The 16,604-nt window shown below is 32.0% G+C and overlaps 1 protein-coding gene across 2 annotated transcripts; it reads left to right on the forward strand.

Annotated features, from left to right (window-relative positions):
- Positions 1-2,786: 2,786 nt before the first annotated feature.
- LOC124384782 (antigen WC1.1-like) lies at positions 2,787-15,427 on the forward strand. 2 transcript variants are annotated; one of them, XM_046847732.1, is made up of 13 exons: positions 2,787-2,932; positions 7,956-8,243; positions 8,331-8,648; positions 8,957-9,022; positions 9,181-9,321; positions 10,665-10,796; positions 12,360-12,437; positions 12,519-12,596; positions 12,680-12,754; positions 12,880-12,981; positions 13,815-13,910; positions 14,024-14,125; positions 15,160-15,427. In XM_046847732.1, the coding sequence occupies exons 1-13, from the start codon at positions 2,881-2,883 to the stop codon at positions 15,288-15,290; spliced, it is 1,659 nt and encodes a 552-aa protein (XP_046703688.1). In that variant the 5' UTR covers positions 2,787-2,880; the 3' UTR covers positions 15,291-15,427. The 2 variants fall into 2 exon arrangements, with proteins under 2 accessions (XP_046703688.1, XP_046703689.1); XM_046847733.1 differs by having other exon boundaries at positions 7,956-8,028; positions 8,542-8,648.
- Positions 15,428-16,604: the final 1,177 nt, after the last annotated feature.

Genomic DNA, 16,604 nt, shown 5'->3' on the forward strand with positions numbered 1-16,604 from the left:
TACAGTATACATGATGTTCAGTATGTAAGGTATATATAGATACAGTATACATGATGTTCAGTATGTAAGGTATATATATATATATATATATATATATATATATATATATATATATATATATATATATATATATATATATAGATATATATATATATATAGATATATATATATATATATATATATATATATATATATATATATATATATATATATATATATATATAGATAGATAGATAGATAGATAGATATATAGATACAGTATACATGATGTTCAGTATGTAAGGTATATATAGATACAGTACACATGATGTTCAGTATGTAAGGTATATATAGATACAGTATACATGATGTTCAGTATGTAAGGTATATATATATAGATACAGTATACATGATGTTCCGTATGTAAGGTATATATATAGATACAGTATACATGATGTTCAGTATGTAAGGAATATATAGATACAGTATACATGATGTTCAGTATGTAAGGTATATATAGATACAGTATACATGATGTTCAGTATGTAAGGTATATATAGATACAGTATACATGATGTTCAGTATGTAAGATACAGTATACATGATGTTCAGTATGTAAGGTATATATAGATACAGTATACATGATGTTCAGTATGTGAGGTATATATATAGATACAGTATACATGATGTTCAGTGTGTAAGGTATATATATATAGATACAGTATACATGATGTTCAGTATGTAAGGTATATATAGATACAGTACACATGATGTTCAGTATGTAAGGTATATATAGATACAGTATACATGATGTTCAGTATGTAAGGTATATATAGATACAGTACATGATGTTCAGTATGTAAGGTATATATAGATACAGTATACATGATGTTCAGTATGTAAGGTATATATAGATACAGTACACATGATGTTCAGAATGTAAGGTATATATAGATACAGTATACATGATGTTCAGTATGTAAGGTATATATAGATACAGTATACATGATGTTCAGTATGTAAGGTATATATATAGATACAGTATACATGATGTTCGGTATGTAAGGTATATATATAGATACAGAATACATGATGTTTAGTATGTATGGTGTATATAAATACAGTATACATGATGTATCCTCTATCCAGCATCCAGTCTCTAAAAGAGGTAATTATTGAAGAATGGAAAACGGTAGATTCAAAATGTCGCCAACTTGTTCATTTCATGCCTAGAAGAGTTGGTGCTGTTATTAAAAATAATGGAGGCAATACAAAGTAGTAGATGTAATAGTTTTTGTTGTGCGGTGTACTTATTTTTACATTTAAACATCAATTTTACTCTAATTTGAGTTGAATAAAAAGGTTTTGTTCTTTAAGGTATATTATTAACCTTACTTTCATTTTATAAGTTAACCAGATAAAATGAAATAGATGTTATAGAAAACTTAGTCTTGTCAACATTTTGGAGACTTTTTCTGTTCATTGAGATACTTCTTAAAATTTGTACTTTTCAAACAGGTTATATATATATATATATATATATATATATATATATATATATATATATATATATATATATATATATATATATATAGAGAGAGAGAGAGAGAGAGAGAGAGAGAGAGAGAGAGAGAGAGAGAGATCAGTTTCTAATAAATACAATCTCAGCATTGATATATATTACTCCATAATCTAATGATTGGAAACATCAAGATTCATTATCTAAAATTCATCCATAGTGTCAGGATGTGATCATAATCTTTGATAAAATAAAATCGAATTGATTCATGTAAAACACTGTTTATCATCTCCAGCCTCACTTACCCCCTGCATCAGTTAAAGACAATATGTTGGGTACTGTGAAGCTTAGTAGGTGTTATATAGCCTCAAGGCCACAGGACCAAAAGTCCCACAATGGGATCTTCAGGGGGACAAGTGGAAATGGTTTCAGCAGTACCTAAACCAGTGCCACTACCTGTATCTATTTAGCATTTAAAAAAATAAATGAAAAACTTTTCAGTTAAAAAATCCTTAAACTTTTTTTTATATGAATTTTATATTCATTCAAGTCTTGATCTATTTCCATTGTATGGGTTTCACCCACTAGAGGTTTATAAGAACCAGGATTTGAGTGAGTGAGCCACCAAGTTGGCCACCAAGTGTACAGATGTAGTACTTGAAAAGCGCAGAATCATTTATCTGGCATAGAAATATCTTGTGCAAACAATTATGTACAGTGTGTTGTGTTGCACACTTTAGGTCACAAAACATCAAAAGGCTTTTTACTAAAAATAATAAAATAAGGAATAAAACATTTAACCGAGCAAGAGAGACATTTTTATTTTCATACAATAGCACATTATGGAGTGATTAAAAAACACCACTTTTTTCATTGAACAAAAATCATCTAATATTTTTTTAAATCAATTTATATGTATGCTTATTTATGTAGGATGCTACCTAAAACAAGTAAGTTTTTGTAAGGAAAAAAACAATACGCTTATATCATGTTGCAAATGACGATGCTATCTATATCAGATAACATCAAATGTCTAAAGGTAGATCTAAAATTAAACTACAAACAAATGGTTATAAAGAACCGTGCACCTTTTTCTTGGATAACTATGTACATTGTAAAGAATATAAAATTTCCCTTAGGACAATGAACCATTTAGATATCCATCAGCAGAACTATGTATGTTCTTGACCCATGCATAATGCAAACGGGCTGCGTGGGTGTGTGTCTCAACGTTTTAACTTTATAGGAGAAACCACATTCTGCAAGTGTGCAAACAGTCTGAAGGTGCAGGGTCACACATGTGCAGATACTATTTGCACTAATATACAACAGACAAGGCTCTGGGGTTGTCAGAGCCAGTCTTTTAGCCAATCTACTATGAAATGGAATTTCTGTTGATGACGGTCTTCCTCCAAGCTTTGTGCATGCATCAAGGTAAAAAATTCTCTAACTTTTTGTGCATCAACAGTTTGTCATAGGTACAAAGTTTTGATATACATTTAAAGCTATTACAAAAAATAAATTGTTATGCTTGTGTTTTTTACAGTGATTATATGCATAGTTCTTATTAATTTATTGAAGTAAAAATGGGATCGAATAAGAATCTATTAGGTGTAAATAATATTTGAATCTTTAAATATGACTTTATGCAATTTGCATGTGCTTGAGTGAGTTAGAATAACTAAAATGAAAGTAATAGTTAAAGTGTGTAATCAAGTTCAACATACTCTCCTAAGAAGAAATATGATCATTATAAGAAAATATTCAAACACTTTAAAATAAATGATGTGTGCTTTACTTTACTATCCAATGTTATATCTACTACACATGCTTAGCATTGACTAAATATGTTTGTATTTGAACCTTAATTATACTTTCTTAATGCATTTTAAAAAAAGATAAGTCCTTATCAAAATCATTCTCTTTTACTATTAACATTAAATACATTTTAATGTTATACTTCTTGTATAATGTTAACCTTACATCTTTTTTGGCTCATTCTAAAGTTTGAGTCTCTGTTAGCGATATTTATTAGAATGAATATAAGCGCGTATATGGCCATGTTCTGTTTATGTATGTCACAAATTATAAAAAAACACTAAAACTCTATGTGAACAGCAACTCAGGCAAGTTACAACTCTGGTGGATTTTCACAAAACCTAGATTATATAATGAGCGGTTTTAGTTAACGCATGGACAAAGGGGCCTTTCTTTTTTTATATGAACTTATCTCCAAAAAAAAAAAAAAAAAAAAAATATATATATATATATATATATATATATATATATATTCCTCTGTTCTAATTATGTTCTTTCTAATTATAGCTTTTAGACTGATTGTTTTCATTGACTTTTCTGACCTAATGAACCTGTATTAAAATGTATTAGGATGCCTGCTAAACAAAAAAGAAATTCTTTACAAAACTGTCTTAGTTTATGCTCTCCCAAAACTTATGACGAATGTTTGTATCTAAATAAAAATGCATTAAAATTTGTATATAATTAATTAAAATTTTTATTAAGAAATATCTAGACATGACACGTAACACATATTTTACAACCAACAACCTCACTATTCAAATGTATGTTTACTATGCAGGTTTTAAATATATGCACAATATATTTGTATTAGTTTCTCATAAGTTAATGTACCGAGATTTGCTAAAAGGACGATTGATGTACAGCATACAAGATCTTATAAATGGCTATGATGATTTCCAGTGTAATGAAAGGTTTGTAAAAAACATTGCCATGCTAAACATCCATATTTCATAAAAGATATTATATTCATTGAATTGTTTATGCATAGCCTACATTTTATACACACTAGAGTTACTGTCCAAAATACAAATTGTAAAGTTAATACGATAAAAAATACAATCAAAACTAAAAAACAAAGAAATGCTCATTTCTATGTAATGTGATTTTCATTCCTGCTTCAGTTTGAAATGTCTAAAATTAATATTATAACTTTTTTATGAAATTACCAAATTTAAGTTTATTCTGTAATTTAATGTTTGAACATTTAGTGGACTTTTAAAGTCTATTTCTGTATTAAATCAATCTTTACTGTTTTGCTTATGTTAAAAATGTATAATAATATATAACGCTGAAAGAAATGTCACATCGCATAATTTCTTTGTATATGCTCCATTTATCTTTCAGCACTCAAACATTACAGTGGTACATTGATTATACACCTCATCCATATTATAGAGAACACCCAGCACTTTTCGATAAATGTATTAATTAATATTAACATATAAAACTCTGTATATATATATATATATATATATATATATATATATATATATATATATATATATATATATATATATATATATATAAACAATAATTCCTACTTGCTTTCAAAAATGCATGTCTATATTCATTTTATTTATACATTTTTACACATATTTTTTTGTTTTAGAACTCCAGGGTGCAGCTATTTTTTTCTAATAAAAATGTGACTGACAAAATTTATTAGCTTATGGAGAAACAGAGTATGTAGTATCGCTGCTAACTAAAAAAAAGAAAGTGTCTTTTTAAGTATTTTTTTATGTTTAAATTAAAAAAAGAAACCCAGAATGATAAAAATAGCATATTAGTAAAATAATAAGAAATACACTATTGATTGCATTATGCAATTACCAACTGTATTATGCACTTAATTTGTAATTAACAATATGTACATAAGATCACAAGATTTGAAACTAAAGAATGAGACATAATGACATAAGAAATTTTACTCTGCATGTAGAAGGACAATAATGGAGACATTTACTGCTGTTAATCCAGGACTTTAAACTCTCTACAAAATCTCACAAAAGAATAAACTTGATAAACGATATCATTCACATGCAAGAACAGCAATCATCTGACATTCAAGCTCTGCATCCAGCTAAAAATTGTGCCCTGCTACCTTTTGTGAAACAAACTTGCTCTAAAAAAGGAAAGAGTAACTTTTCCCCAGTGTCCCCCATGCCACAGGTTGACATTTCCACAGGAAGTGACTCACGGGATGTGGCTGTGTTGCAGTTTATTTCTTGCAACACAGCATACACAACTCTATTGTATCAGCATCAACAAAAGCCTTTTGCTTTCTTTATTAGAAATGAAAGCAAGTGAAGTGCTCAGCCAGTAATCAAATAACATCCTTTTAACTTGCAGCAAACACACTTTTATCATATATTTATATATGATAAAAGTCAAAAGTTATGTATTATATTTATCTGGATTACCAGAATGGTATTGGTGTTGATTCTGCAATACACCACACTGAAACTATGTTAAAGTGTTTATGTGTATGTTTAACTGTTGACATACTCCTTTAGCTGTATTTTTAGCTGCATGGCCTGCAATAGAATATCTAAGCGCTGTTCAAGTTCAGGTTTATTTCAATAGTGCTTTTCACAATATACATTGTCTCAAAGCAGCTTTATAGAACTAAAGAATTAAAGTGAATTATGTGTATTTATTCCTGATGAGCAAGCCTGGGGTGACTGTGGCACTTGAAGCCTGGAGGAAAAGTTAAGAGAAAAGTTCTGTATGGTTTACAGTTAAGAAACTGTTTTCCTGAAAAGGCAAAGCTGAGGCCAGCTGCATGGTGCAAACATTTTAAAAATCATATAAAGTGGCAACCTCAAAAACACAAAAGTATGTTAAAAGAAGTGCAGATTCAAAGTGTACTATGAAATGTTAGCAATAATGTAATGCACCTGAACTCAGTGAAATTCAGTGGAATAATTAATGCAGGGAAATATACAATCCTGGATTTAATATGTTACACTCTTGTGGAAATATGTTAGATTTTTAGGGAAAATTTGATTTCAGTACAACAACTAACCCTATTAACACTCCCATTAAAACCTAAACTAGACATCGGTCATTTTGCAATCAACTGAGAGAACGAGATTTGTAATTTATGTTGAACAGGTTTTAATGACTATAATCTCCTAATTTAACATCTGATTTGGTTAATCGAACCTGCTGGGTTAATAAAAGTCATTCAGAAAATAAATCCAAAAGATTTTTTCGTAAATTTGTTGTTCTGGGAAAATTAACACATTAGTGTCTAAAAAAAAAAAATAAAAATAATAATAATAAATAAAAAACATGTTCTGTTTTATGTTTCCTAGCAGACTTAATATAACATTAAAATTGCCCCTCAGACTATATTTTCCAATATTAAATCAACCAAAATGACACAATGTCTTGTTATTATTTTATTTTATTTTTTATTATCCAAATATGATCAGGTTTTTAAAAGTCATAACTGGATATTAACCAAATATCTATAAATATTATGGTTTTTCAAAGTCTCTGGGCTGAGGTAAAAAGTACAGTATTTAATTAGCCTAATTATATTTTGAGATAAATGAATTAATAATAAATTCCAATATAAAACTGTAAATATATATATATATATATATATATATATATATATATATATATATATATATATATATATATATATATATATATATATATTTATGTCCAATTTCATCCAATATATCTGTTACAAACCACAAAGGTCATGATAAATTTTTTTCTTCTTTAAATATTAGGACTTTTCTGGCTCATACTGATTGCTAAAATGTCAAGAAAAAAAAAAGTTTAGCAATGTGAATTTATGACTATTTTATTTTTTCTTTCTTTAAGGAGAATAATTAATTAAACAAAATATTTTAATAGGTGAACATGACTTCTATTTTTGCTGGAAGCAATATATATATATATATATATATATATATATATATATATATATATATATATATATATATATATATATATATATATATTAGGGCTGCCTATCAATTTATTGAACATTTGCATCTGTTCTAAATGTACCTTAAATTAATACTTTTCAAGTTTTTAATACTTTAATCAACATGGGCATGGAAATATGGATGCTTTTTACAAATGTATGTTTATTATTAATTAAACCAGACTCAACATAGAGCATAAAGACAAAATATTCTTGTAAATATTTTAAAGTAATTATGGTGTTTTAAATTATTCCGGATGTGTGCACCATCGTGGATTTTGGTGCTTGATTTGAGACTTGGCACATCAGTAAAACAAATGTATAGTGATTTGAAAAAAAAAAGAGTTCATTTATTTATTTTTATATCTGAGTAAAGAAAGGACATCATTAAAAAAAAAGGTGTTGCGTTGAAGGTTTTAATTTTGTCTTATATATTTATTTATATCTGTAATAAAAAAAATGGTTAAACAGAAATGCACGCTGCATTAATCATGCATTAATAATTAGTGTCAATAAGATAATTTTGCATTAAAGCATTATTACTGTGTTAATTTCTATAAATATAAAACCTATATTTATATATATTTTGTTTTTCACACTGTAACAGCACTTTCAATTTCACACATCTGCCTTGTATTTTAAGCAATAATAAGTAACTGCTTTATTATTTATATAAACTTGTTCCTTAAGGCCTTGAAGGTGGATTGCTGACACTCAGACTTGAGAACTGTTCTGGAACTCTGCTGGCTCTTCATCATGGCAGGTGGGTGGCTGTAAACAGCAGAGAGCAGAGAGATGACACAAGGAAAGACATGGCCCAACTCTGTAATGACCTTGGCTGTGAAGAAATATTTGCTGAAAATGCTACAGGATCTATAAATACCTGCCAGTCTAACTGCACCATCATAAACTCCAGTCTGTACAACTGTGCTAAAGCTGCTCCAGAAAACTGTTCCAGTGTAATAGAGATAGTTTGTGGTGAGTTTGACCATTATTATTAGAACTTTGCTTGTTACTGTGGCAGATTGGTCTTTTTGACATTGGGTAACATCTCAACCTTCTCAGAGTGGCAGGCTGTGCAGTTGATTGGAGGCAAAGACAGATGTGCAGGTCGGGTGGAGCTGTTTAGCACTGGAGGCTGGGGCACAGTATGTGATGATGGATGGGACTTAAATGGAGGAAATGTGGTGTGTGCCCAGCTGGGCTGTGGTACTGCTTTAAAGGTAATGGGCGAAAATGGTGATTTTGATCCTGGTTCTGGTCCTATTCACATCAGCCATCTAAACTGCAGTGGGACAGAGAAAAATCTCTGGCAGTGCACTGGTCTACAAAAAGATAGAAACTACTGTGGCCACAAGGAGGATGCTGCAGTGGTGTGCTCAGGTACTGATTGAGGACACACTCAAAGAAACAAATACATACATTCTTGTCTATATCTGTTCATAGCAGTAGGAGGTAAACAGTAAAATAGACCAATGTGATGTCTGAGATTTACCCTCTGTTCACAATTTCAGTGCTTTAAAATAGTCTAAGTGGAAAGTGTACTGATTCTTAACTCTATTTAACTTCCAAGAACTGCAGAATAATCTTGGGTACAATTACTGTACTATTGATTGCTGACTGACAATGACCAAAACATACTGTTCTCAATTAAGATGTACTCAAAACTAATCACATTTCCTATCACACAGGAAGTTCCTACACACCGTTTATCACAATAAAAACATTCACAACAGATCTCACAAACTGGACAACAGGTGAAGCCTGCATTTTGTCTCTTGAAACAACAATAACACAATAAGATCTTTAATTCAACAATAACATGAATTTGAATTGCCAACTGCATATATATAGCTTGGATCCAGAGTTATACGGAGCTGAAATATGATTAGTGTAATGCTCTGTTTCTGTTTAGAGATTGTAACAGAGGCAGCCGCTGAGGATGAGAGTGGTGGGATTTCAGCACCAGTCCTGGGCTGTATTGTTCTCTCTGTCACTCTGTTTTTACTTCTGTTTTCAAATGCTGTTCAATGTGCATACTACAAAAAACAAAATGGCAAGTACATGCAATCTCCTTTAATCTATTCAGTGTTTTTTCTTTTTTTTTCTTCAAGGTGTCACTGCTTAGTAGATGCATGTCTTTGTAGTGGAAGACTCAGAAATTTGGCTTGAAACCACATTTGTATTTATAATCACTTAAGGTGACTCTCTTTCAAAGCACAGTGGCAAAACTTTTCCAATTTTTATAATTAGAATTTTTTTGCAGTATTCTGTTAAATCTTGGGTGAAGTGATACAAAGTGAGAATGTTTATTAACAGTTAAACACAACAGATATGCGATGTTACTATACCAAAGCTTTATTCCAGAAAACATGCCCCAAAAGATTTATTACTCTGATTAGGACAAAAATTGACCAATTATGCCATTTATTTCCTTACAAATCTAATACTTTTCTCATACTATCTAGCTTAACATTGCACAATGTTTGTGAAATCATAATCTTTAGACAGAACAACCTTGGTTATGACAGTCTCTGAATTATAATATTAAATGTTTGTAATTTGCTAGTTATTCCATACAGTGATACAGGCAGCAGCTATGCTATAAGGCCAAAGGTTTGTGGACACCTGACATAATTTAATCTCACCCATATGTGGGTTCTACACAAACCGTTGGCAAAATTAGTAAGCACAAAACAAACTGTAGGTTAGACAAAATGTAGGTATTCTCATGCTTTTTGAAATTCCTGATATTATTCAATATCTTATTTCATGCTTCATAGTGATATATATTCATTCAGCCATGCTAAAATGAGCACTAAGTTGTTCAAGTGTGAGTTTTTCATATTTTCTCTGCAAAACAGAGCTTTGAAATCTTATGATCTTATGCAAAAGTTCTACTATGAGATTATGTAAATGCTGTGCTTTTCAGACCCCCATATATAACCTTAGAGCTTACAGCATGTGTGATTCACCAAATACACTGACACCCACACAACCATAGTTTTCCAGACAAGAGAAGAAAAGAAAAGCTTCCATGCTGTGACTGCTGTGTATGGGCTGTAGCGCTGCATCAGTTTGGAACATAAATCTATGATTGTATAGTACTGACATTGTAGAGTTTGTGAAAAGAACACAAATGAATTGAGGAAGCTTCATTAAGCAAACACTTATTCTAGGCATTCTGTTGACCCATGTTCTGTTGAAATTATTTTGGTGTTAGACAGTGATGAACAACAGTGATGTTTTTTAAATAGTAATACCAGGTGCAGCAATAGCAAAAAGCCTTAGTTTGTGCAAACACACTAATAAATGGTCAGATTTTGGTGTTACATAATTCATAAATACAAGGTATATACTGTATGATGCTTACAATATGCACTGTTTAAAATTTCACAGGCGGAATTGAAATCAGGAGAGCATCACAAGTTTCACAGCAAGGCAATTCTCACACTTCAAACAACTCAAATTATGAACGTTACTACAACCCCGACTCCCCTACACCTGCTACTGCAAATAACTGTGAACACAGTAAGATTCAACTTATCCTGAATAACAAATTAATTAAAAATATAAAATATTAGCAAAACATTTTTTTTATCACAAAAATGTAAATTCAAATATCTAGTGCAAGACTGTTTTTGCACTTTATCCAGCAGACTGTTTTTGTCAGACTAACATTTCTACACACCGAAAAGAGTACAATTTTGCAAGTGATATTCTAAGGTTTCCAGGATGCAATCAAGTACTAAGAAGATTTAGTCAAACTAAGCCATGTTTTAAGACTAAAAGTATTTACCAAAGTATCACCATTGCAGTGCCAATTCTTGTGTTTGTGCTATACACTTCAGATAATTGTGTTTGAGATGCATCAGATTAGATCTGAATTTTAGCTTTTATTATTTAGCTTATAAAAGAAAATAGAACATAAAACTTTTTGTGGCAGACCACCAAATTTTTAGGTAAGCAAACGTATAGGAACAGTTGGTCTTAAAGTAAAGAACACTTACTATTTGGTAGCATATCTTTTGCATTGTATAACTAACTGCAACAAGCGGGGGACCCACTGACCTCATCAAACTGTTGCATTCTTTTTTGTACTACACTTTCTTGTTTGTTTGAAGGGTTTTCTCCTTTCAGTCTTCTCTTTAAGGCATGAAATGCATGCCCAAATTAGTTAAGGTCTGGTGATTGACGATCAGTCTAAAACTATCCACTATTTCCTTTCTTTGTGTTGACTGTGTGCTTCCAGTTGCTGTCTAGTTAATGTCCTCCCAATTAGGATGAATTTCCATGTAAATTCACAGTATATTCCTGGAGACATCTGAATTCATTCTGATATACCATTATAAGTTTTATTATAAATAAATATTAGCAAGCCCAGTCTAAAGGTGTCCATGCAATCACAAGCTATGACACTACATCCCACTGTGCCAAACTGACGAGCTTGTATGCTTTGGCAAATTCTTTCATCCTCTATACTTCAGATTTCAACACAATCTGACCTTCTAATTCATACTGTTGATATGTGATTTGCATCTTGTGGTATGACCTCTATATAGTTTAGTCTCTCCAAGTCTTTTATAGTAGACTGTAATACCTTCACCACTGCCTGAAGAGGTTTTTCTTTGCAGTTCTCACAATGTTTTCTCAACATTTGCAGTAGTTTTACTTGGATAACCTGTTGAATGTCTGCTTGATAGTTTCTTTCTTTTCAGGATTGTCCAAACATTTGTACTGACAATGCTTGTGCACTTGCTTTGAACAATTTTCCCTATTTTCCAAGCTTCAAAAATGCTTGCTTTCTCCCATAGACATCTGTCTGTTGTTCATGCTGGTTTATGCTTTTTGTTTTGTAACAATAAATGCAGTCTTAACAGGATCATCATCAAAAGTTAACATTTAGAGTTAGTACTTATTTATATAATCAATCTGACAATTACATAACAATATTTAGATTTTGGACAGGGGTTTGGTAAATGTTTTACATTGATTAATTATCTAGATATAAAAATGATTACAAATTAAAAAATTAAATTCTGGTCTGCTATAAATTTTACTATATGGTATCATTTTTTTTTTCATTGTTTTTAGCTCCTGCCCATGATTCAGGGAGCACATCCTCAGGGGAATGTTATGAAAATACCGAAACTGAGAACCTTTTGAATCCAGGTCTGTTGATAAAACTGTCTTTTTTACCATCCATTTAGCACCTAGGTTTTTGTATATTGTTATTGTTTTGTTTTTTTTAAGTGGTTTCACAATTTCATCCTGAGTACTGCATAAAGATGACACCTTTGAACAATACCAGTGAAGCAGCTAAAAAGTACTGTAAGTAAATGTGTTGATTTAATAATGAAATCCATTTGGAATTCATTATAGAAGTGAAGTAACATTTTCAACACTTTCTGTAGCAGAAGACTTGTTTGATTCAGACAGCACATCCTCTGGGGAATGTTATGAAAACACAGGACCTTGTCTTTATACATGTGAGCGCAAAATTGATTTAAATGAACACTAAAATCAGCCTTACAGTACATTATATTTTTAGTTAACTGATGTATGATAGAACAAAGACACAACTTATACCTTCACACATCTCTTGTTTCTGAAGTTGAGGGAGACCCATCACTTCCTGAGCAGCCCTCACTGAGTTACCCCAAACCTCAAATGGAAGGAAATAGCAGTGTTTCCCAGCCATATTATCCCGATCAAGGTATGTTTCCCATATGCAGTATCATCTCTGCTTAAACTTTTGTATTTTTGTCTCGATTGCTTACTTTGGAGCACAGTAATACTCTTTTTACTAGGTTATAGTTTTTGTCTTGAATTATGTTGCTTATATGGTAGTTATATAACAGTAAAGGTGGAAAAAAGATCATTTGTTTTGGTTTCCAAAAAATAAACAATTTAACAGGTAGATATGTGGATACTTTAGATGTCTGTGGCTAAAAAGTCAGGTACTCATCTTATCCTGGATTCCAGGCCAAAGAAGTTTGATGTTCAGTCTCAAAATTACAAAAGATTGAACAAGCATTTAACTGGCCTTAATGAATAAAAATATCTGGCTCTGAGGCAATTGTGGATATTGGTGCAAATATGGATCACATACTATACTGTAATAACAGACAGTCTACATGAATCTATCAATAATGTGAAACTGGAATTTTGTCTCTATAAAGATTTAGCTCTAACTATTCTTATCTACATTGGAAATTTGAATAGTTTAAATTCAAATTAAGAACATTGCCTGGACTGGACACCCTGGAACAGACAATGTAGATGCAAGAATATACAAAATCAGTATAGGAGTTGACATTTAAAACTGGAGACATTTAAATCTACAGGTACTGCAAATAAAATCTGTTCTGGTGTTTAAATGTTGACATGGATTCACATTTGTATTTAAAGCAATTAAATGTATAGCACAAAAGACAATCTCTGAGCCTGGCCAACAGGTGACTGTCCCTTTCATGCACATACAAACTGGAACTGAGAAACGTTTGTGTTCAGGTCTGGTGAGAAAACTCTCTTCTACTCTCCCTTTAGCACCTGTAGCAGCAGACTCATTTGATTCCGAGAGCACATCATCTGAGGAATGCTATGAAAATATAGGAACGGATGCTGAAACTTGTCTCCAGACATGTGAGCTCAAAATTTATTGAGCATTAAAAATCAGCTACATTTTACATTATATCTTCTGGTAACTGTTGAATGCTAGAAAAATAATCCAATTTTATAACATCTCTGTCTTGAAGTGGAGGAAGACATATCATTTCCTGAGCAGCCCCCACTGAGTCATACCCAACCTCAGATGGCAGAAAACAGCAGTGTTTTCCAGACATACACTCCTGATCAAGGTATTTCTCCCATCTGTATTTTTTCTCTTGATTGATTCAGTCAGGGATACTGGCTCATGCATAAATCTGTGTCAAAAACAATTATTACTGACCATATACGATTTACTGAACAAATACAGTATTTCACAAGGTAGAATTCAACAATCCAAAGCATAAAATCATGCAGATACAGGCTGGGATTTGTATACACAACAGTCACAAAGTGGTGTAAAAACATCCAGAAAGTATCAGCTCTGTGGGATAAAATGCTTTGTTGAAAACCGGAACAGACTGGCCAGCTGAGAAGAAATCAGTAGCCAGTCAGTCACTTTTACAACCATAAAAAAAACCTTTCTTTCGGCTTCTCCCGTTAGGGGTCGCCACAGCGGATCATCCGCATGTTTTGGCACGTTTTTATACTGGATGCCCTTCCTAACGCAATCCTCCCCATTTATCCGGGCTTGGGACCGGCACTAAGGCTTGTGAAACCCTAATGGCTGGGGTTGGATCCTTGACCGGGTATCGAACCCGGGCCGCAGCAGTGAGAGCGCCGCATCCTAACTACTAGACCACCAGGGAACCTAGTCACTTTTTCAACCATAGTTACCAGAAAAGGCACCACAGAACACTTAATATGATGAACTCACTCAAGTAGATGAGCTACAAAAGACTGCATTTCAATTCTGCCAACTCAGCCGAGAACAGGAATATGAGACTACAGTGGGTACAGACTCACTCAAACTGGACAGCTAAATATAGGAAAACCCAATCTGAGTGACCCAGGTTCTGTGAGGATTCTTTGATGGTATTTTGGCCATTATTTCCTTCCCCTTTAACATGAGCAAGATATTTTCAACCTGTAGAAATGTTCTCAGTGGAAAAATTACATTATTACATTATACAATTAACATTATTAAAAAGAGACAGTTGCTCACAAAAATCCTGTGTTCACCAGCCTTCTGAAGTACACAACTCAGCCCATCTTAGACCAGACGTGTATTGTACATTTGTGTTTTTTGTATGGACTGATGCAGTTACCTTTTGTTTGTCTGTAGATGACAGCAGCACATCGTCTGAGGAAGCATATGAAAATGTTGCAGAAATAGAGGAGAATTGCTTTGCTGGAAGTGAACGAACAGCTCACTCATCTTCAGACAGCGACTATGATGATGTCTGCAACTGGTGAATGCTAAAGCAGTCATTGACAATACCAGATCAAAACAGTTCTCCTAGAAATGTTTGCTACCATATTTAAGGTTTAGATTTATATATATATTTGAAAATTAAGTCTTATAGATTTTCTATGTAAATGTTTCTTTGGACTTTAAACACAAATTATAAATATATATATATATATATATATATATATATATATATATATATATATATATATATCTCAACCATTTTCAATCAACCAAATCAGTTTCTCTTCCTCCGTAGGCATAAAAAAAAAAAGTCTAACTCAGATGTATTAATTTGTGCAGCTTGCAACAGATGTCTTTTGCTAGTAGAACTTGGTTGTAACAGTTTCCCTCTGACCAACCAATCAAAGGATGCTAAAATGCTGACGCTATTCCGTGCCAGCTAGCTTGCTCTGATTGGGTAAAGAAACAGCTATTTCTTAAGGAGACTATGGTATATCAGCCAGCAGTACTGACTTTGCAGGCTCTGTGCAGATTAGATTGACATGGCAGCAATTAGAGGCTGAAATCTAATAAAAAAAAAATCGAACATACACTTACCGGAAGCAGTGCAGCCAAAAGAAACGCTACAAAATGAAGAGAATAAACTGTTGGGAATAAATTAATACAATTTCATGGAACAAATATTAGAATTAAGATTATAAATGTAGGTCAGTGCTTCTAATAGTGTTTTTTTACTGTTAAATATGTAATTATAAATGTATATTATATAAATAAAATGTATAATTACATATTCAACAGTTAAAATAAGTATGGAAAAGTTTGGAAACACCTAGTCTATAATTTTTGAGAGAAGTGCATTTATTTTTTTTTTTTTCGCGACAAACTTTACACCGTATAAAGATTTAAGACCAAATATAACTAACTAAAGGCTTACAGTTTCAGGCAAACCATTATGACCACCTGACTAATATTGTGTTGATCCTTTTGCTGCTAAAACAGTTTTGACCTGTTGAGCATTAACTTCTTCAGCAATTTAAGCTACAGGAGCTCGTCTGTTGGATCGAACCACACGGACCAGCCTTTGCTCCCTACATGCATCAGTGAGCATTGACTGCCCATGACCCTGTTGCCGGTTCACCACTGTTCCACCCTTAGACCACTTTTGATAGATACTGACCAGTGCAGACTGGGAACAGTCCACAAATCTAGTTTTGGAGATTCTTTGACCCAGTCGTCTAGCCACCACACTTTGCCTTTACTGCTGCAAAAAGCTGCCTGATGTTTCCCATCTTCTAACAGGTGTCATGATGAACAGATAATCGTTTATTCACTTCACTGGTCATAATGTTATAATG

This window comes from Silurus meridionalis, chromosome 4 (genome assembly GCF_014805685.1).
Source record: "Silurus meridionalis isolate SWU-2019-XX chromosome 4, ASM1480568v1, whole genome shotgun sequence".
Taxonomy (NCBI): domain Eukaryota; kingdom Metazoa; phylum Chordata; class Actinopteri; order Siluriformes; family Siluridae; genus Silurus; species Silurus meridionalis.